The sequence below is a fragment of the Lepisosteus platostomus genome, chromosome 18 (assembly GCF_059453375.1).
Source record: "Lepisosteus platostomus isolate fLepPlt1 chromosome 18, fLepPlt1.hap1, whole genome shotgun sequence".
Classification (NCBI taxonomy): domain Eukaryota; kingdom Metazoa; phylum Chordata; class Actinopteri; order Semionotiformes; family Lepisosteidae; genus Lepisosteus; species Lepisosteus platostomus.
This window is the reverse complement of record NC_142628.1, coordinates 7,937,979-7,959,514: the sequence shown is the minus strand read 5'-3', so window position 1 is coordinate 7,959,514 and position 21,536 is coordinate 7,937,979. Positions and strand designations below refer to the sequence as shown.

Below are 21,536 nucleotides of genomic sequence, written 5' to 3'. Positions count from 1 at the left end.
AAATGCCATCTTTGACAGTGCCTAACTCATTAACACACAACACATCTTCTTACTGACATGCTACCCCCTGTCTAAAGCAAACTGCATGCTTACATAAGTCTCTTACTGTAAATCAAGGTTGTAATGTTTTGACCTTTCAAATTGACTTTGCACCTGTGGGATACCACTCCACATCTGGAGATGTCCTGACTGTGCTGTGGACCCCTTCTCTCATGCCAGCACCCGCTACAGTTTCCAAGGGTCTTTGTTGGGTTTTTGAAAAGCAGCTTGGTTTTGCTGAACATGGAAACTTGCATGAAAATGGCTGCCAGGATCTTGTAATTCATTGTTTTATCCTAAAAGATTCTGGGTTTATAAGGAGACGAATGCTTTAGCAGCTGTGTCTCAGTTTCAAAATACGGCAGCACATACGAAGCTTTTGAAAAAATAAAATGGGGGGGGGGGGGGGATGAATTGCGTCACTGTCAGTCACAGACACCACTCGTTCATTAGTGAGCTTCAGGGATGCCCCCACAGTCATGCCCAATTAAAGAAATGGAGAAACATCGGCACTGTCTCACTCAGCCTCCTGCTAAACATAGTTTTGCTGTGAGAGAGGCAAAGCTGATTGACAGCAATTTGAGTTATGTTTTCATGTCATGTGGACTAGGATGACAGCCTACACGCATCTCACTTTGCTCTTTGGTTAGCACCCTCTGAGAGACTATTGGGTTGGCTTGGAGCTCCTCCAGGGGCTTGTGTTTACCCTTGGAAAAGGGGGTCATTCTGTGGTCAAGGTCTCTGGACCGCAGTTTCTGCTGCATGGGAAAAGTGGGATAAACGTTTTGCTTTTATATCCATTACAGAACAATCAGGCAGCAGCAATTACTGAAACCTAGACCATGAGTTGACACGTATTTTACATTGATTCTCAGACAGCACATTTGCAGTTTTCACTGGGATGGAGGTAAAACCCTTGTTATCTTTTGTTTTTTAAATCAAAATGAATATTTTCGTTAATGGGAACATTAACGCTTAACTGTAGTGTAGTGTAAAACCCAAAGCCATACCTTCATTAATCTCTTGCTATTTTTGATTTATCAAGGGCACTTTCGTGAACAATTTGCATACCCTGTTCATGAACACCAGTTCAGAATGGTTTGAATAATTCCTGGTTTGGTATCTGGTAGGGCAGCAAGCCAATAGCTGGTCTTCATATTTGTGTAGTTTCACCTGGTCAGCAAGAACATAGAGAGCTCTATGTAGCTGGGTTAATGCACTGTTACAGTGTGAAGCTCGGCCAAGCTTCAGCTTTTAAAATACAAGGGACAGGGCTCCTGAGCATTTCACCCAGTAGTAGCAACTTTTGGAAGGATTTCATTAGTTAGCTGTGGGTGGGATTCCCTTGGCAGACTGGTGCAGTTCGGGGGGTTCGAGTCAGGCAGGGTGGCGTCGCCCGGCTGAGAAGTGGTAACTTGCCAGGCACACGTCAGCTCCATCGGTCCCCCCGCCTCGGGGCCTTGCTCGGCCCTCGGCTCTGTGGAGCTGGAAACAAGAAGAAGCAGATTCACGCGTCCACCCCAAGAGCCCTTCAGTCCGCCTGTTGTATTTAGTGTGATGGCGGGCAGTGGAATCAAGGAACTTCTCCATCCATTTCTCGAAGGAGCCAGGGTGTTACTGTAGCCTCGAGAATGCGGTTGGGTGATGTATTCCAGGCCGCCACAATCCTTTGTGTAATAAAAGTGCCTCTTGTGCTTCGTTTTCAATGCACTTCCACTTGTGTCCTGTGGTTCACTTTTCACGGTTGCTTCTGAAGACACCCATCGGGCTGGTTTTGTGAATACCTCTGTGGATTTCATACACTCCAGTCGGGTTATGCTGAAGACTGGAGAGAGGTTGAGTACTTGAGCGTATTGGTGAAGAACGAGGGATTGCAAGCTACAGCACGCGTGTCATTATTGACACGCAAAGGGATTTTTGACGATGCGCACAATATAAGTCTAGTAAGCCAAGAAAAAATAAAGTAAAAAAAAAAGATAAAAACTATGCTTGACTGTTCTGTAATTCTCTTTAACGTACTACCCAATGGTGTAGAAAATAATGCTTCACTTGGTTTATTTACTGCATTATGTTTGGTGGGGCTAGCCTATTGTTTTCACAGGAAAACCTACAATCTGTGCCGCTGATAACATTTTTCACACTTAAGCGTGAAGTCAAACATTGTAAAGCCACAGGAAGAGTTTGGCACGCTTCGCGAACAGTCCTGATTTAATCAAGATATTTTTCTCAGGAAAAATTCAAAAATACTGCAAACGGCACAATGAAAAATATGTTGCAAAACCGACATCTAGTTGACATTATCATGCACGTGTTGGAACCTAGCCTCCATTTACATGCTGCAGATCAAACTGTTTGGGGTCTTTTCGAAACATGGAAGGCATTTAAAAGTTGCCATTTTTTTCTCTGGATATTGACACTTCAATTCTCGTAATTTCCAACGTCATGAAGAACTTTCAAAGCATTGCATAGTCCATCTTGCTGAGTTTCAAGAACTATGCAAGAACCAGCAACAGAATTTTCTGTCAGATTTCAGTGGAGGGATCTTGAGGGTTTTGAAATGCACTGCAGTAAAAGAAGCTCGAAGTTCGATATTCGCCTGATTTAAATTTTTTGTCATTCCATTAGTGTCTTAATCTTATCTGAACTGAATCTTATTTAACACAGAAAGAAAATGATAAAAAGACCCAGATTTGTCATTTTACTTTTTTCTCTTCTACAATAGCATGGTGTGTTTAATCTCTAGAATATCAATTGTCAATATAAGGAAAATTCCTTTCTCTGGAGCAATGGTTTCGGAAGAATAAAAATGCAGTGGAGGCTGTAGCCTGGACTTCAGCATGGCTCTGGCATCAAGGAAGTACAACTGTTTTTTGTAGATTGCATTCTTGCTGCCACAGGTTTTGTAACTTGGGAATTTGAATTGGAAGATTTTTGTTGTCAAGCTGTTTTACATTTCAGACTGGATGAAAAACGGCTTGCTATGTGACCTTTAATTCCTTAAAGACATTCAGAGCTGAGCTGTTTTTTTCTCTGTTTACTTAATGCACTAAAAGACTTGCTGTTATAACTGGTATTCCGTCTATCTTATCTCAATGCTAGAGCTCGGTTTTGAAAAAAAAAGAGATTGTAGAGCTTTTTTAGCTAAAACAGTTTAATTTCGCCATATTTTCATGTTCATATTCTCCATTTTTGTGAGGTATAGACCTACATGTTTTTGATATACTTCTTTCTCTGTCTATGACAAAAACTGTTGCTGATAAAGAGAACTAATTCTCATTTAATTTAGCATTAACAGGCTTTAATGTTCCAGAATTACTTACCATAGACTTTCTGTACATCAAAAATGTATGAGTCCTTTAGTCTCCAGGTACAGTTTTATCAAGTATATTATGAGTCATCAAAATACAAATTAAAAATGTTGTAAAGCTACTAACACTGTTAGAACCCTTGTTTCACTTAGAGCACTAGCTGTACCTTTTGTGCACATCATAGTGGGTGTTCTTCGCTGAGTCACTGATCATTTCTGTATGTGCCCTGCATTTTTAGAATCGAATGGACCTCAAGCATGCAGGATGCCCATTAACTCTCACAAACTTGTTTGTCCGACCAGGCCTTCCCCTCTTCACATAAACTTGATTTTATGATTTGCTTAACACACTGTCTTTTTAAAGGCTGGTGTTTTGGTCGGTGATTTTTTTGCACCGGTCATTTTGCTCGGAAAAGTCTTATTTCCCCGTGTTGCGGCTTGCATTCTGGGAAAAAAACCTGGAGCAGTGCCTGTTGACCTCCTGACCCTTGCTAGATCTTGGCATGCTCTGTCCAGTCTTGTGTATTTTCCACTGTAAGACCACATTCCTCTCCAGCATTTGGCAAAATAAGTAGGAGTTTGGCTTTTCCTCTGGTGGGAATTGCCCTCTGACATGCACTTAACATTTGTACTTAAGACCTGGATGACCAGACCTGTTTTATTATTTTAGAGTTGTTCCCTGAAAGTCATGAGTACCAGTCTCTCCTCTATATTACCCTAATCATTTCCACCTCATAAGTTACCAGGTCTTCCACTATGCATGAAAATTGGACAGGGAATGATGTTATACTTCATGGTATACAGATTCCATTCTGTACTGAGGGACATTAAAGTACTACCTATGGGTAATCTAGAAAATAGCTCTTGTTGCATTGTAATGCCTCTTTATATAATCATAACTGGTCTGTTGTCAGCAGTAGAATGTGACCAAAGCTTTTTGAAAAACTTAGTTTTTTCCACAGTCTTACAGATGGTTTAATTGCATTTTTAGAGTTATTAATTGGATGACTAAATCTAAAAAGAGCGTCTCAACCATTAAAAATATCTTAGTTTTAATTAGTCTAGTCTAGACAGTGCAGTATTAATCCATTCAATGCTCAACAAGTCAGCAGATAGGTATGGTTCAGCCAGTTCAAGATATCATATGAAGTTATATTATTTCTTTATCCACAGATAATGCCAGTGTTTTTCTAAGTCAGCCTCTGCATTTCTCTTGATACTATACAATATTTATTGCTCTGCAGGGTCTGTTGTAACCAGATTGAAATTGGAGTTTAGCTTGTTTTCCTCACATTTTGTAATTAAATAAATCATAATTAAGGCAAGCATATAATCCTAAAATACATGTAAGATACAAGAAATACATTTGTATTTGAAATCCATACTAATGTGATTTGCAGTTCCAAGCTGTTTTGTATATAACAACAGTCTACTACTGCCCTCTAATGGGTATTTGGCTATAGATTTGTCTAGCACCCGAGTCGACATGTGCCACAACTGCTCATTTCAATACTGATGAAAAATTAAGCTAATTAGCTGGTTTTTGGGTTGCAAAAAACTTCAAAACCTTTTCTCAGTATTGTTATAAATTAACAGTTTGGGCTGTTGTTTAGTGGTTTTTAGCCTTTTCTCTTATCAGCATATTTTGTGTACTTCCAAAACTTTCTGCCCTCAAACCAGGCACCATGTTTGTTATGAAATAAGCCTGACAGGGTAAAGTACTCAGCTGGGACCATGCAGAACAAAACAATTGGCGCTGTTCAGTTAAAAAGGCACCCATTTAAAAAAGAAGTTATTTTGTTTCAGAATAAATGGACACTACATTCAAGCTGGAGAATTACAAATGGGGATATGGAAATTGAACATGAGCAGACAGAGCTCCCTGAGTAAGAAACAGTAGGATACTTCGTCACTAAGGAAGGTTCATATTTCATATGGTTGGACAAAGACACAAAGTGGCGACTTCAATTTCTTTTGCTTCACCCTAAACTCTTGGCAATGGGCTACATTGCAGCCTTTTTTTTGTTTATGACAGTGCAAGAAAGATGTCCTTCCAGCACTAGCCATTTCATTTCTGTCTTATCCCTTCACTCTGATGTGATTTTACTCTCACACTGATGTGTTTGGTTCTCGAAGGAAGAAAAAACCACAGTCCTTTCGCACAACAAATCATGCCACCTCAGTCATAGCTGCAATTAGTGAGTGGTGTAAAATTGCCATGAATGTCAGCAGTAGGTTTCAATTTCCAAGTTACACTGTCAAAATGCCTTCTTCATACAAGCATAAGGTCAGAACTGCACATTCCTGCTTGGCTCAAGTGCCAAGAACTGACTGTAGAAGAGTGTTTTTTAAATTCTTAAGTCTATGGTTCGGATGTTTTGTTTTTAAACTAAAAGAGTCAAACAAAAAGAGAATCCATCCAGCAATTCTGTTTCAGTGGGCACTGGGAATGTAAAAAGGCAACAACAATGTTTTGATTTATTGGCATGATAAATGTCCGAAGTCTGTGTATTTTTTTATTGCCAGAATAAAAAAAATATTTGGCAGCTTTCTTGTTTAGACTTTTTTCCTATTTTTGCTGCAGACTCTTAATAGTTTACTTTGTTTTTTGGGAAATGGAACAAAGTCATTGCAGTCCATTGAGTATAAACAGTGTGTCCTGAGACACAATAAAATCAAGTGCCTGAAATTTCTGCTGTTTTACTCACCGTAATGCAGTAAAGTAAATGCCATCCACTTATGTATTTTAAATGATTTGTTCCTTTCACAGAAACTGGCTCCAGGTGTAAACCAGTTCGCCTACACTTGTGTACAAGATCATCCCATTTGGATGAACCAACAATTCTGGGAAGCTACATTTTACAGTGAAGTACAGAACCAGATCCGAGCCCTGTACCTCACTACATTAGAGGGCAAACCAGGCATTAGTATGAAATTGAAGGTAAAAACTGCACGCATACATTACAAATATTTCCTTTTCTCATTAACAATCCTAAGAATCAAATTCTGATTAATGTAGAACTTTTATATCTGGTTAATTATGTTAGATAGTTTATTTTTTAATCTAGAGTGACATAACAAAACATTTCAAAGAAATATCTAACTCAAATGCATTTTTTTAACATGTTGACAAAACGTTCAGCATATTTTGTCACTAAGTCAGACACAACTAGAAAGTTTCTAGGTGTTTAGGATGACTATGACCTTAGAAACCGCTTTATGCGAGATGTAGTTATGACAGAGAATATCTGAATAAAAATATGGGTCTTTGTCAACAGATCTGACAGGATTGAATAAGTATTTTATAGTAGCAACTTCTTCTTTATTAATGAGACCAAGATCAGACAAGTTTGTGGTTTAAAACGAGGATGGACAGTACAGTAATATTGGTGTGGCTGGTGTTCAGCCACATTTTTAAATGCAAGGCTCATATGCCTTGTTAATCCCTGTAGTAAGGGATCAATTTAAAGCAGGCAATCCATTAGGTATTGTGATAATCACCATTCTCACACACAAGTGCCTTCAATGGCAGTGGCTAGCTCCATGGGATTTAAATGTGCTAACACTTGTCCCCCATGACCCAAAGGAGAGAGGGCCTGCAGCTCAGGACCTGGAGCGGACTGCCATGGACCTGGCGGCGGAGCAGATGCGCGCCTGGCCGGCCCTCAGCAAGGAGAAGCAGCAGGAACTGGTCCAGAACGAGGAGAGCACCGTTTTCAGCCAGGCCATCCACTACGCCAGCCTCATGGTCTACCTGCTGGTGCCCCTGGATGCCAGCAAGAACAAGCTGCTGAAGAGCTCGGCCGCTGGGGACTGGGAGAGTGGGAGCAACAGCATCGTGACCAACAGGCAAGGAAGGAGCGAGGGGCACCTGAAGCTCCTGTGCGCAGCAGGCGCTTTCTGGACAGTCGAAATCTGCTGGAGAAAATTAAGACACCACACTCGGAAAGCTGCTCGCCGGTGTCGGTTTTCCTTCTCGGTTGATTGTTTTAAGAATTCAAGGCCACCAAGCTGTGCCCTTAATATGGCCACGTGTGGTACACACCTGGGTCCAACACGAACACCAAAATATTCCCTTCTTGGGCCCACGGTGACTTAAAAAAAATAATCTTTTTTATGATCCAGAAAATCCAAATAGAATATTTGCGAGGAGATTTGCAAGTCCAAAGCTGGTTTCAGGCTGTGTTATTCTTTATTCTAGCTCCCGAACAAAGTGGGTTGCGCCTGTGCCAAATTTCAGACTCTTAAAATAAAACTGGAAGTCCTGCACCTGTTATTGAATCTAGCAGGTATTTTGTATTTTTCAAAACCCCTACAGCCCAAAAATGTTTCAAACATTTCACTTATTTTTGTTTACTTTGCACTTAGTGAAAATGCATGAAAAAAGTCATGTGTCTGACTGGCACAGCACCTCATTCATGAGTTGTAGAATGAATATTTCTTTAGGATTGTGAGATAAACGTGTCTTTTTCCACATGCTCCAGTAAAAACCCCAAACTGTTCCAAGTATTCTTTTGCCAGAGTTGCTACGTGTTCCTTCCTTGCTTCCGTTTCTGTGGTTGTGGGAACTGGAGAACCTCGGGTCTTTTTCCTTCTGATTACAATAGCATGTTCGGTTTCAGAAATGTCCAGGTAGTAGGAAAAAAATTGAAAATGAAAGACAAGAAGTGGAACTGACTCCTAAGACTATACCCACAATGCGCTGCATTAGGAAAAATCCCTTTGTGTTGCTCTTCCCAGAAAACAGAATCTGTTTGCCAAGATGGAGTTTACCAGCGCAGTCTTTTTTCCTGTTAGAGATTTGGCATACATAACCTAGGGAAGGTTCTCTCTCCAAATTATTCCTAAATATAATATTTTAAGAAATATGACTGCAAGGAGTTACTCAGATTTCAGGTGTAATTAATATCCGTGTCTTTGCATATCTTTGAGACATGAATAATCACCTGAATAAAGCACATTAGGCCATATAACTCCTTTGGACTGTCCTTGTGGTCAACAAATTAGCTTCTGCTACATAATGATAGAAAATTAGGATCATGGTTACTATGGAGCACACATAGGAGCTTATAAATGTCCTGTCTAAAAATAAACTTGCTTGTGACCTTTCTATTTTTTAGACGAAATACAAAACGTATCATGATCAGTCTGGAAAATAAACAGGAAACCATATTTGCTGTATCAAAACATGTTCTTATTTGTAGAAGGTGATCTTCTTGTAGGACGGTCACAGTCTACTGTATCAGATCATGACAGTGCATTTTAAATACGCTGAAAATAACATCAATTTATGATGTCTAACTTACAACATCCTCTGTAAAACATTGTTTTGAAGTACATCAAACTGAAATAACACTCTGAGGATCTGCCTTCCAAATCTGTGCATTTCAACATTTAACGCAAAGTGACTATGCAGGTCAGTTTTTTCCAATGCCAGTTAAAATCTAATTAACAAATCGTTTAAAGTGTATTATTTAAAGAATAATTTACACCTTTGCCAAAATGTGTATTTAGAAGCACAGTGGTCAGCAATAGTAAAAAAAATTGTTGATGATGATGAGTGTAGCAAAAGATTCTTTCAGTTATGTTATTCACTTTGCAGGTATGAATTATAGTGACTATATTATTTGAAGTAATATGGTCATCAGTAACAGTTCTACTTGATCTTTGAGGTAGATATTTTGACTTAGAAGAATTCTGACTCTGAATTTGGTTTATAACTATCTGTGTTCTGTGCTCAGTTTGGTCCATTCACTTTTAGTTTATATACACCATGCATTTTGAAGGTGCTGTGAGCAGCAGATTTTTATCTACAAAACAATCACAATGCAAATTCTGTCCATCTAGACTGAGAGAATTCACCAAATTACATTATTCTAAATAATGAAATATCTTAACTTGCATGTTTTAATTTTTGTTGGAACAGAATTCACACCATAAGCTTGTTTTTAGTTTTTGTACGATGAACAGATATAACTTTTTATTTTGTTTTCCAAAAAATGTACTGAAGGATACTTACGAATGACAGAAATATTGTACTGTAAGTAAAAATTCTTAAAAACCTTAACTAGTAAAAATCCAAAGGTGGATTGTAAAACATTTGTTCAGGCTATTACTTGTCAATTTAATTATTACTAATTAGCCAAATTGGTAGTCAAAGCATGTCCTAAAAAGTGAAGCTTAGATTGCAGTTTCAGAAGATGTTTATCCACTGTAAGATAACATTGCACAGTGCATTTAAGATAGATCACTTTATTGGCCATATACTGTACAATTTCTTGCATTGGAATTAGAAAATCTTTTCACATACCTCAGCTTGCTCTCCATGAGACACAGGCACACAGACGGGGAGAGAGAAGCTTGGGGTCAGAGTGCAGGGTCAGACATTTATACGGTGCCCCTGGAGCAGTTGGGGTTAAGTTGGGGCCTTGCTCAGGGGAGTAGGATTCCTTTATTAAATAGGCTCTGCCGGCCATGGGATTTGAACCGGCAACCTTCCAGCCACAGTGCCACCACTCCACCCACTTTGTTCAATTTCCTATTTAATAAAGTAGATAAAGACCTGTTTATTTGGCTGCTCACATTATGCTGACCCCAGAAGCACTGATCAGTCTGTCTGTTGTGTTTCACAGCATTGCTGGCAGTGTGGCCGAAAGCTATGACACTGAGAGTGGGTTTGAAGACTCGGAGAACAGCGACATAGCGAACTCAGTAGTGAGGTTCATCACCCGCTTTATAGACAAGGTCTGCACAGAAAGCGGAGTCACTCAGGACCACATCAAGAACTTGCACAGCATGATACCGGGTGAGTACAAGTGGAACTCCCTGACTTTGTGCCATTTCACAAGCTTCTGTACGCTGAGCGGTCACAAATTATCCAGTTAAGTATTGTAACCATCAAAGGACTTCAAAACCTAGAAATGTGTGCAATAACTACTGTACAGTTAATATCCTAACAATCAGTATGGTCCTAGCTATTGTGCCTACAAACTCTTATCTTCAAGTCTTTAGCAAAAAAAACAGAATCCATAACATTACTGTATTGTTATATTGAAATGACAGGTATCGATTCTGCTTTTAAAAGCAGTGTGATCAATTTAGATCAGGTGGCTTTAACAAAGTGTGCCAGAGGTTGGGTGCGATATCTAGTGCTGTGCAATAAATGTGAATGACCCAGGAGGGGCAAACAGTGATCATGTTCTTACTCCTTTTTGGATACAGGCATTGTGGCCATGCAGATGGAGACTTTAGAAGCTGTTCACCGGGAAAGCAGACGACTACCTCCAATACAGAAGGCAAGTAGAAGCCAAAGCTAGGGTATGTGTGGAAAATGTATAGCAGTTAAACTGTCCATACATCATGTACATACAGTAGGTCTCTCTATGGATGTTTTCTGGTGCTACTTTTAACTTTTGCATTCGGTAAACTTCCTAGCATCTTTAGTGTGTGAAAGAGGAATGCCCCCAATAATCAGAAGAACAACAGCTATTGAAAAAAGCAGCTTTCTTTTTAACTATTGTACTCCATATTGAACAATGAACACATTGACTTTGTGGTCTTTTGTTTTATCATCCCATCTTTCAACAAGGCACTGCATGAGCTGTAACTATAGCATGGATCCAGAGTAATTGAGTTCTGTCTGTGGCAGAGCATATCAGTCTGCGTGTCGCTTGCCATCTGTCTGACATTAATAGCGCGGACCATATTACCCCTATCTGTTGCCAATAGCATATTGAATGTTATGAATCTTGTAAACAATTGTAAGAATGACCCTTGTGAGCCATCATGTTGAATATTTATGGTTTTCAAAGTTGGATCTGCCCTGTCATGAGAATCCTGCTACTGATTTGGCTTGAATACAGTTAAGAGAAGGAAGGGTCAAACAAAGCAACACTGTCACTACAGACAACTGTAGTTCTTTCACTGCAGTGCCTAGGAATGATATGCCACACTGATGATGCATCTGATGATTTTTCACCACCTTTCTGAACCTACTATGAACCTACAGTAGTGTTCCTACTGAGACTTGTCTTTAAAGCTTTAGAGGAGAACCAGCTGGCAGTCTTTTTAGGTGTTAGGGGACTTGAAAGTAATTTATCATCTTGGAATTTAGCCCGTGAACTCTACAGAGATGGCATTCATCACCGTTTTTTTTTTCTGGAGAAGGGGAATTTATGTTTAGATAAAAAAGGGCTGGTCCAAGCTTTCTGCAAATGGCTTTTGACATGCTAAACTATCATACCTCTACTTTGAACTGAAAATCTGCGACTGATAAAATGTTACTTCAGCTTCCATTAATCATGTGCAGGAAATATTTCATGAGTTTTGAAAGGCCTCTGAGAGTGAGCTTGGCCCATTTCTGTTATACCCTCTTCCCACCACCCGTACTGACATTGAGTTCCCACGAAGTATGAATAGAAGGCATAAGATGCATGTCAGTGACATTTTAGCATACTTCTCAGCAGATATTGAACATGCTCTTTGACATTAAATTGTGAAACATGGCAGTGGTCCACGTGCTGTTTTTTTAAGACAAATAATATGTCTGTTGTTTAGTGTATTGTTGCACGCATCACTTCCCAGGAATGCTATGCTCATGATAAAACCATGAATCTAAGAAGAGATACAAAGAAAAGGAAATGAGTATCACAGTCAACGCAAGTCAATAAAATAAATTGAATGCTTGGCATTGCATTGTGACAGCTGTCACTAATTTCACAGCACCATAAATGTGCTGTCTGCAGTATTTAATTGTACGTGGGTGAGTATATGTATATGAAGCTCATTTAAAAACCTTAGATGTTGTGAAGTTTTTGTTCCATCATCATTACAAAAATAATAGCTTCCCCCTCTTAAAGAATCACCTGGGAAGTTAAACTGTATTCATAGGAACTGTCTTCTGGATTTATGATTCAACTGGAAGATACCTGTCTCTGAGCAGAGTTTACCTTTCCCTTATCTGTGATTATAGCTGTAAATTTTGTCAACTTACAGCCAGTGAGGTGCTTAAAGATTTGACAACTGTGCATATTTACAGTATGTCCATCAGGTGGTATTATGTGCTGATTCAAAAAGAGCTAAAAAAAGAGTTCAAGAAAAAAAGCGGGGATCATTTGAAAAGATACTTAACTTCAAAGTTAAAACTCGAGAACAATGAGAGCAAGTCAACTGGATTTTGCTTACTCTTTGATTGTTGGGTGATGTTGTCTTTCTTTCTTCATTGAAGAGACAGTTCAAAGGGAACTTTTGTTGAAAAGGTTAAATCGGATAACTTTCGTGTTGAGATACTTGCCATTGAAGACTGACTTTATGTTAAACAATTGTCCTGCATGTTTGGTTTAAAAGCAGATGTTTCTAATTTATTTCTACATTATTACTGTTAATTATTTTGTTCGCTTTTGTTCTAAAATTGCCCTTCATTACTATCCACCCTGGAGTGTAAATACATTTGCTGGTTACATTTTACAGTGGTCTTAACGTCACTACATACAGCCGCATAATTATTCATGTTAAACCTCTGACTTACCCACGAGAAATTACTTGTTTCCTGATGTGCATCAGATCTAGTTATAGAACACTAGGTCCGACCATTCCAGAGTGTTCGCCAGCACAGGGAAACTTTTTACGAGATGTTAAAGAAGTTGAATGTTTCGAACGACCCCGTTCAAGTGCATGCTTTGCATGCTGGGCCACTCCTTAATAGTGTCGAACAGGGGGCCACAGTTTGTTATTTAGTTGTTTCAGTACACACTGTATACAAACGTTGGGGGGCTGCACAAAACGTTAACTACCATTCATCATTCTCAAACTATAGGTAATCACACAGTTGAGACCATCTTTCTGGATCTTCATGCTATCTTGCATCTTTTCTGAAAACAGAACAATCTTTAGAAGAGGTATATTCCAACATTCAGGTTTGCAGTCAATTCAACAGACTCACCATGCAAAATCTCAATGGTAACACCACCTTTTCAATCTCCACCTCAGCACTCTGTCCTAGAACAACTGCATGGCCCTGCAAGAAAAAGTCGGTCAAGTCAGTCATTGGAAAAAATGCAGCACAGTTCCAGAAGGGAGTTTTGGTTCGTTAAAAAATGAACGTCCATGTTTGCACCTAAATGGTCAGGGCCCAGCAAAAAAGTCTGAAAAGATTAGGACCGGCTATGTAAAGGATAGAATGGGGGAGCATCCCAAAACTCTGGACAATAATTTGAAACAGTTAAGTCCTAGAGTTATATCCTTTTCATTCTTTAAGAAAATGGTTCTTCCCTTCTAAAAATCACCTGTGGAAAGCTCTTTTCACCCACTTCACAGGGGACTTTGTTACTCTCCCTGAGCCATAATCCCCAAGTAAAACTTACCTTCTATCCCCTATCACTGTTAGAACCTCTAACTGCTGAAATTTAAAGTTACAGAGTTGCTAGTAGGTTTGCACAACTGGTCATATGATAGCTTAATACTGTATGTCCGTTAAATCTGTGGTATCGTTTGTTGATTTTTACAATCAAAGAGGCTGAAAAGGGATTGTCAGAAACAATGTCTGGAAACATCTGAAAAACCTGAAAGCATCTCTAGCCTAACCTTGGACTCAAAACAGCAAGGATAATTACAGTTGGACTTACGAATTTTGTTGATTCTTTGGTTTTAATAATAATAACCTTTAATTTACATAGTTTCTTTTAATGGTACATCCTTCCTTCTTTGTTGATGAGACATTTCCAAACTTTGGGTTCTAATGGCTGACTGGGTTGAAGTAATGAACTGATACCTCCACATTGGATTATGTATTGCCAAATAATGGGTTTAAAAAATGTAAATACTGCATGTTTGGGTCAAACATTGATGTTTCTTGTTCATTTTGTCTTTATTGATGTTGATTACTTGGTTTGCTTATCTTCTATCATTGCCAATTACTATCTACCCAGGGATGTAAATAAATGTATTGGTTGCGCTTTAAAGAGCCCATTTTTTCCAGCATCATTCTTCCTAGCCATGACAATATTCATGTTGATTCCCTGACTTACCCATGAAAAATTCCCTTTTTCCTCCTGCACGTCCGATCTGGTTATGACATGCTACGTCTGGCTGTTGAAGAATCGCAAGTCTTCAGAATGCACAATGACTGCGGTTCTTTACTGTTGTCACCTTTACAATTTCCAAATTTTGCACATGTTGCTGGTTGGTAAGAAACTGGTATTTTTGGGTCATAAAAGAGAATTTAACCATATTGATCTATCTGAAGGTTTTCCGAGTTCTAAAAAACACTGTACTTGCTTAAAAATCTTCTCCGGTTAAGGTATTCAATTTTTGAAAGCCGCAAGTCATGGAAATTTAAGTTTTCTTTATTTTTAATCTACACATCCGAAGTGTGTTGTCCTTTTTAATAAGAAGTGTAGTGGTAAAAACTATTGGTATTTTAAAGCATTCAGTGGCACCAACTCTTTTCCTTTGAGTGTGGTGTCTTGCTGAACTAGTGCTCTTTTGTATTCTTGAAACGTAGCCCAAGATCTTGCGTCCAGCGTTGCTCCCTGGAGAGGAGTTTGTTTCAGAGGGTTTGCGTGTGGTTCTGGACCCTGATGGCCGCGAAGAGGCGACAGGGGGATTACTGGGTGGCCCGCATATCCTTCCAGCAGAGGGCGCCCTTTTCCTCACCAGTTACAGGATCATCTTTAAAGGCACGCCGCATGATCCATTAGGTGAGATTCTGCACTCGGGTGAGAAGGGACTGTGTTTAAATAAACATTGCTGTTTATTAGACTGGTGTTTTCTGTCTTGAAAACTGCTCCCTGCTTCTTTCTTTGCATATTACCACTCTCTACATAAGTACATAAACTCTCTGTGTAAATACACTCTTCTGATGTACAGCTACTGCCTATGCATAGAGAATGTCTGATAGGAGGGTAGTTTTGTGTGATGAATTTACTATTGCATTCAAAGTGTACACAGGTGTAAGAGGTACTGCCGTAAATCTAATAATTATGTTTGACTTACTGTGAGCCTCAGAAATTCTTGACAAGCCCCGAGGTAGATATTTGAGGAGACGAACGACATATTTGATTGGGCTCATTTGATCTCCATCTTTTGTTCATTTCTTAGCTCATCATATTTGTTGTTGTTTTTTTCCTCTTGTTTTTTCCCCCATTTCCGTAGGGGAGAATAATAGAAATGTGTGACAATGGATCTCCCTCACACGCACCTTCGCATTGCTTTAGACTGCAGTGCCTCTTGTGTCGTTTTGTTTGAAGGCGTTAATGTGGGTTCTTTGCTTGGGTTCCCAGTGGGCGAACAGGCTGTGATCCGGAGTTTCCCAGTCTCCACTCTGACAAAGGAAAAGAGGATCACAATCCAGAACCAGCTGCAGCAGAGCATGCAGGAGGGGCTGCAGATGAGATCAGCCTCTTTCCAGGTACAGTACCTTACATGCACTGGCGTGGTTGTGTTTGTATTATGTTGACAGGGGCAACAGCACGTACAGTATATTGATTGAGCTACCTTCTAAATACCAGTGTTGGGCTGAGGCGAGTGTTTTCTAGTTTTCAATTAGGTTGTTTTGTAATATTCATAAATTTTCAACACCTGGTCTTTACTTCGACTTTACCATCTTTTTAATTCTTTCTGAGCTGAAGAAAAAACATTTTAGTGTTAAAGCATGACTTCACACTACACTGTTGAACCACAGTATATTATCACGTCGATTTATGACTTTTAAAACTTCAGAATATGGAATAAATGTAATTCTTCTGATATTTCTGGTCTAAATTAATGTGAAGGTAAATCTTAAATGTAAAATAAAAATATGACATTTCCAAATTCATTTTCATCGCTTCTTGCCCCATTTTGATTGGGTGAGAGTTTTTTTTGTCTTTTTTATTAACTTCTTCTGTTTGGGTCTTTCACAATACACAAAATGTTGTAAATTTTTTATGATCCATTCCGATCTTTTTACTGAAGTGGACAATCAAAAACATATTTTGGAAGACTGGCTGTATTATCTTCCATTCCAAAGTTCTCCAAAATGATTTGTCAACATGTGGTGTCTATTGCGTATTATCATGCTTTATTTAAGTTTTGATTTCCCCCAGAGAATTCATTTGAGTTTTTTTAACTGTAATGCAGTAAAATAAGTGAACTAAGACTAGGTTCTAGAAAAATATAAAGATCTGCTCAGCAGAGGTGAAATTTCTAGACTGATTGAACATCATTTAAGAAGGTACAGTATGCCACCTTATTCTGGTTTTTATCATTGTGGGAAAGAACTACAGTATATGAAACGTAGTTTCACTTTATTTATAATTAACGGCTGCAGGAAGTCGTCCACCATTGATATTCTGCATTGTATATTCAATCAAAGGAGCTTCTTTGATATTTAATGCAGCTCAGTATTGGCAATTTTTTTCCACCGTGTATGAAGATGCAGTAGCAAAGTTGAACTGCTCAGTTTATTTCTTCAGTAATGATGCCCTGATCTTCCCAGGTATAAAACTGCATATAATATCCGCTGAATGTATTTCAACTTCTGAATTTTTCACTGAAGCTTATTAAGGTTGCGTTCGATGAAGAGGTGACCTCCGAAATGGTGGAGATCTTCAAGAAGCACCTCCAGAGAATCCGCTACCCCCAGTCCATCTTCAGCACTTTCGCTTTTGCAGCAGGGCAGACGGCACCCCAGCTCGTTCTTCCCAAGCAGAAGGAAAAGAACACCTCATTCCGGTGAGCCAGAACCAAGATGGCAGAACCTCAGCCGTCTTTCAGTGGAGCGATTTCAGCAGGGGAGTAAAGCTGAAGAATGCTTCAACAGAAGACCATAGCCCCCCTGAATGTTTTGTTTTTTGTGTCCCTGTAAAGCACGCTTTCGAAGACTCTGGTGAAAGGCGCGAAAAAGGCAGGGAAGATGACCATTGGGAGGCAGTACTCTGCAAAGAAGAAGACTGGCACCCTTGTGGATGAGAAAGGCAATCACATGGCATGGAATGAAGATGACAATATCTCAGGTGTGCAAAAAAAACCCCATTAAAACAGAGCTCCTCCAAATGCAGACAAAGAGAAAGGATTGTCGTGAGACGTTTTAAATTTAAGTACCAAGACACTCACTTATACTTTCCAAAGTTTTCCAAGCAAGCCAGACTTCTTACTGGTGGGGCACTTGGGAACCGTGTGACAGTCACTGGGATACTTCTCACACTTGTCCTGCTGTGTTTCAGTGTCGGATGATGGGGAGCTTCCCACCAGCAGCACACTAAAGGCCTCAGAGAAATCCACCATGGAGCAGCTTGTAGAGCGAGCTTGTTTCCGTGACTACCAGCGCCTGGGTTTGGGTACCATCAACACCAGCTCTTCACGCACGAAGCCTGAACAGTTCCGAGTCACTGCCATCAACAGGATGTACTCCTTATGTCGCAGGTCTCAAATATTGCTTTTAATGTGGATTCTGAAGCCACCATTCGCTTTAAAACAGTGTTAAAAAGAACAGTTTATTCAATTCAGTGAGCAAAAATTGCAAAAGTATGAACAAGAGATGTTGAATCTAAGCACTTGAGACTAAAAATATTGTGCATAGTTTACAGATTTCCTAAATGTCCTTTTACATTTAGGTTTACTAGATTTTTTCAAAGTAAATGCAGAAAATGGTAGTATCTCATCTCTTCCAGTACTGTTTAGCCCGTTGTTTATCAATTTTTGCTTGATACAGCTATCCTGGGCTGCTGGTGGTGCCACAGTCTGTGCAGGACAGTAGCCTGCAGAAGGTAGCTCGCTGTTACCGGCACAACCGCCTGCCTGTCGTCTGCTGGAGACACTCCAAGACCAAGGCTGTGCTCTTGAGGTCTGGGGGCTTCCATGGCAAGGGGGTGGTAGGGCTCTTCAAATCCCAGAACCCCAGCACTGCAGGTATGAGTCCGAGGCCCAGTGTTCTTAACAGCACAATACCAGACGTCTGCAGTTAACACTAGACTTTTTACTAATTGTTGTCAAGTGGTTTATGTTGTTATTTTCATGAATTGTTTTGCTGGCGTCTCATCACTGCTAATCTGCGCAGTTAACTTCCGTCACCCGTTTTGATGTTCTGTTTAGTACTTTATTTCAATACACGACCAGTTCTTGGCAAAATCAAGCTCTCTGAGATTCATTCCTACTGCTAATTTATTCATCTTTTTGGAAAGCTCAAGTAAAGGAGTTTTAAAGGAGCTGAAGCCAAGATTTTTTATCTTTATTGCTGTTGCATATGTGGCCTTGTTAAGTCAGGAGATGTGCAAGAACAAATTTCCCAGTATTAGAAAGGAAATGTTGAAAGCTAACCTTGTAACACCTGGCTGTGGGAGATTGGGTCACATATGATCCTTTTCCTAAGAGGACAAAAATACTACCCAGCATTGAAGGTACATTTATATTACTTTACTTTTACATCTGTGGCTGGTAAACCTTGATACTGAACGTTATGTGCATGGCCATAAATATACCAAAAGACTTAAAAAAACATTAGAACTTCAGCTTCATGATGAAGATAATCAATCTCATGATGAAGAGAACTTTAATGCAATCCGCAGCTCTTTCAATTAATCCCTTTATCTGAACTTTCACAGTGAAAGGAGTGCTTGTGGTTACGTGAGCAAAACTGGATGCTGATTAACATTACTGGTATTAATGCTTTTTAGCTCCAGCTTTATCATCCGAATCCTCCAGCAGCCTTGAACAAGAGAAGTATCTTCAAGCTATATTGAGCGCAATCCCCATCTACTTCAAAACGAACGGCAATAACACTCTCACAAACCGCTCTCTCATAGCCCTCTCCCCAGGTACATGAGAGGGATCTGAATCCCTTTATTTTTTATGTTTTTTTATTTGCTCTTGTTCTTTTCTTTCCTTTCAGTAGATTATTTATTCTGTTATTTTTCTCGTTTAGTTTTTAGTTTTAAAATTACTTATTTTATCTCAAATTTCCTATGAACTGCTTTTGGCTTTTGGCTTTTGGCTCAAGTCTCAAGTGTTCATATCAACACTTTGCTTTATATGGAGGAATAGATGTGCAGAGCTCATCTTTTGCTGTATATTTTTATGGACAATGGCACTTACTGTATAATTGCAGGCCTTAACTGGTTTCTCTGGCTTTATTGTATAAAATGCATTAAACAGCACACAGGCATTACCATGCCTTGTCTAAAAACACAAAGAGGTTTTGTATAAAACAACAGACAGCACTCTAGAAGCCTACAAAAATGACATCAATCCCATGAAATTAGTTTTGGAAGAGGGAGTGTAAGTGCATGTTTCGATAAGAAATTGCGCTGTGTTTTGTAAATGATCCCCTCCAACGATAATACCTTAGTGGTTTCACATCACATAGATATGTCATACATTGAACACTTGTGACTTAAAATGTTTGTGTAAAAGCTTCATCGAACACTTTAATCACTGTTTTGTGTTCTCTGCTGACAGAGTTTTGTGTAATGTATCGCTGGCATAAAATCATGCACACTTTGTTTCTCTTAACACTTTTAAAATCCCTCTTTACACAACCTTTTCCTAATCCAGCCTAATCTTGTAAATGTATACCCATTGTCTGTTAGGATACTCTATTGATTTAAAAAAATAAAGAAATGAGAGACCTTGTTGGCTGAATTAGTAGTTTCAGGTATCAGGAGTAGCTTCCTCTCTAGATATTTTTGTTTCCTGTCCTTTTCTTAAGAGTGCATTTGTGAAAGGTGCTGTTGTTCTCAATCGATGCGCCTTTTCTCTTAACGCACTGTAGGCAATGACAGGCGAACGTCAAGAATCCCAAAGGTGGCACCTGTACATTTGGATGTTCACTTCTCCAATAGTTTCACAAGAGGAGGTGAGTGGCTCAGCTCTTTTCTCAAAGAAGCAGGCTCTAAATCAAAAGAGCGCTGCTGCTTTTCAGACCTGTCAGCATCTAGCCAGTTTACAGTACCTGAAATCTTTTGTCGCGGACAGGTATGGTCACAGGTATGGAAGCAAAGGTCAACTGTAATGAAAGGATTTTCTTCACATTTGTGCTCCATTTGTTTGGTTATTACTGTAGGTAATAGATTCAGTAAAAAAAATTAGAGGTTTTAGCCCTTGTTTTTTCCACAACAGTAAATCTCATCACTGTAGCAGTTCACTGACTCGACCTGAAATGTCTTTCAGAGAGGAAGAACTGAAGAATAGTTAAGTCTCAAAGGTGGAGGAATGCTTAAAAACACACATTTTCATCTATGTTAAGCATGTCCATCCTTACAGCAACTCTCTGCTCGCACTTAAGGTCCAAACTTGATCTAGTATCAAGTATTTGATGGATAGGCAGGATTTTGCCAGGGGGAAAATTAATGTAAATATCCGTGATGTTAGAGCACCTCAGCCAATCATATAACACCCGTACATTATGGGTAATGTGCAAATTAAATTGCTAGGATTTCTGTCACAGGACATCTGTAAACTGTTCAATTTCCCATGTTTCATGGACTGTTACCTTACTTTTTATAATTAAAGAAATCATTTAGATGAGAAAAATGCCACATAACAAAATTAATATTTATGAAACTATTAAAGCGCTGACTGTGGATATGTGCACTATATATACAGTATATCCCAAGCTGCTGTGCTCTTAAGGGAAAGTTCCTTTTTTTAAATAAAGCAGCTGGAGAGTGTGTGACAGTGATCAGAAGGGCAGAGTTAAGCTATTGCCAATAGCCAGCATCATTCAGTATGTTGTAGACTATCAGGTTTAAGAGGTGTTCTTAGCTCAGAATCAATGAGCATGGTATCTAGGTACCTGATGCCCAGGTAGAACTCACAGAATGAGTTTTAAGTAAGAGTTAGCTTCTTCTCTTTGTACCACCTGTGTGGCAGCACCAGTGCTGCCCTCTTGGCCTTCTGGCCTCATCTTTCTTTATCAATTAGTCTAATTTGACTAATGATGGAATAATCTTGGGATGGCAGTGCTACCCAATTTAGCAGTTGTAACTTCATGTGCTGGAACTTGCAACTGTTATTCAATCAAGTAGAAACAACTAAGACTAAACTATAGTATTTCAGACCTGATCCAGAAACCGCAAATGCAAAGTATATGTATATTTTTTACAAACCACGATATTTAATTTGTGGAGTCATGCAAATCATGAAACAACCTAAATAAAGCTGCTCATGACGTTTTATAAATTTCGCAAGTGGAGACTTATGGATCTTATAGTACAAC

At 39.2% G+C, this 21,536-nt stretch overlaps 1 protein-coding gene across 2 annotated transcripts in view; it reads left to right on the top strand.

The window, feature by feature from the left end:
* Nucleotides 1-21,536, top strand: part of sbf2 (SET binding factor 2) — a 144,858-nt gene that overhangs the window by 107,306 nt on the left and 16,016 nt on the right. For both annotated transcript variants that reach the window (XM_088610865.1, XM_088610864.1), the window contains exons 18-29: nucleotides 6,117-6,287; nucleotides 6,933-7,195; nucleotides 9,979-10,151; nucleotides 10,568-10,641; nucleotides 14,847-15,042; nucleotides 15,625-15,752; nucleotides 16,881-17,056; nucleotides 17,192-17,337; nucleotides 17,548-17,746; nucleotides 18,036-18,232; nucleotides 18,997-19,137; nucleotides 20,091-20,174. In XM_088610865.1, the coding sequence (XP_088466991.1) occupies nucleotides 6,117-6,287; nucleotides 6,933-7,195; nucleotides 9,979-10,151; nucleotides 10,568-10,641; nucleotides 14,847-15,042; nucleotides 15,625-15,752; nucleotides 16,881-17,056; nucleotides 17,192-17,337; nucleotides 17,548-17,746; nucleotides 18,036-18,232; nucleotides 18,997-19,137; nucleotides 20,091-20,174 (1,948 nt within the window). The remainder of the gene's footprint in view (nucleotides 1-6,116; nucleotides 6,288-6,932; nucleotides 7,196-9,978; nucleotides 10,152-10,567; nucleotides 10,642-14,846; nucleotides 15,043-15,624; nucleotides 15,753-16,880; nucleotides 17,057-17,191; nucleotides 17,338-17,547; nucleotides 17,747-18,035; nucleotides 18,233-18,996; nucleotides 19,138-20,090; nucleotides 20,175-21,536) is intronic.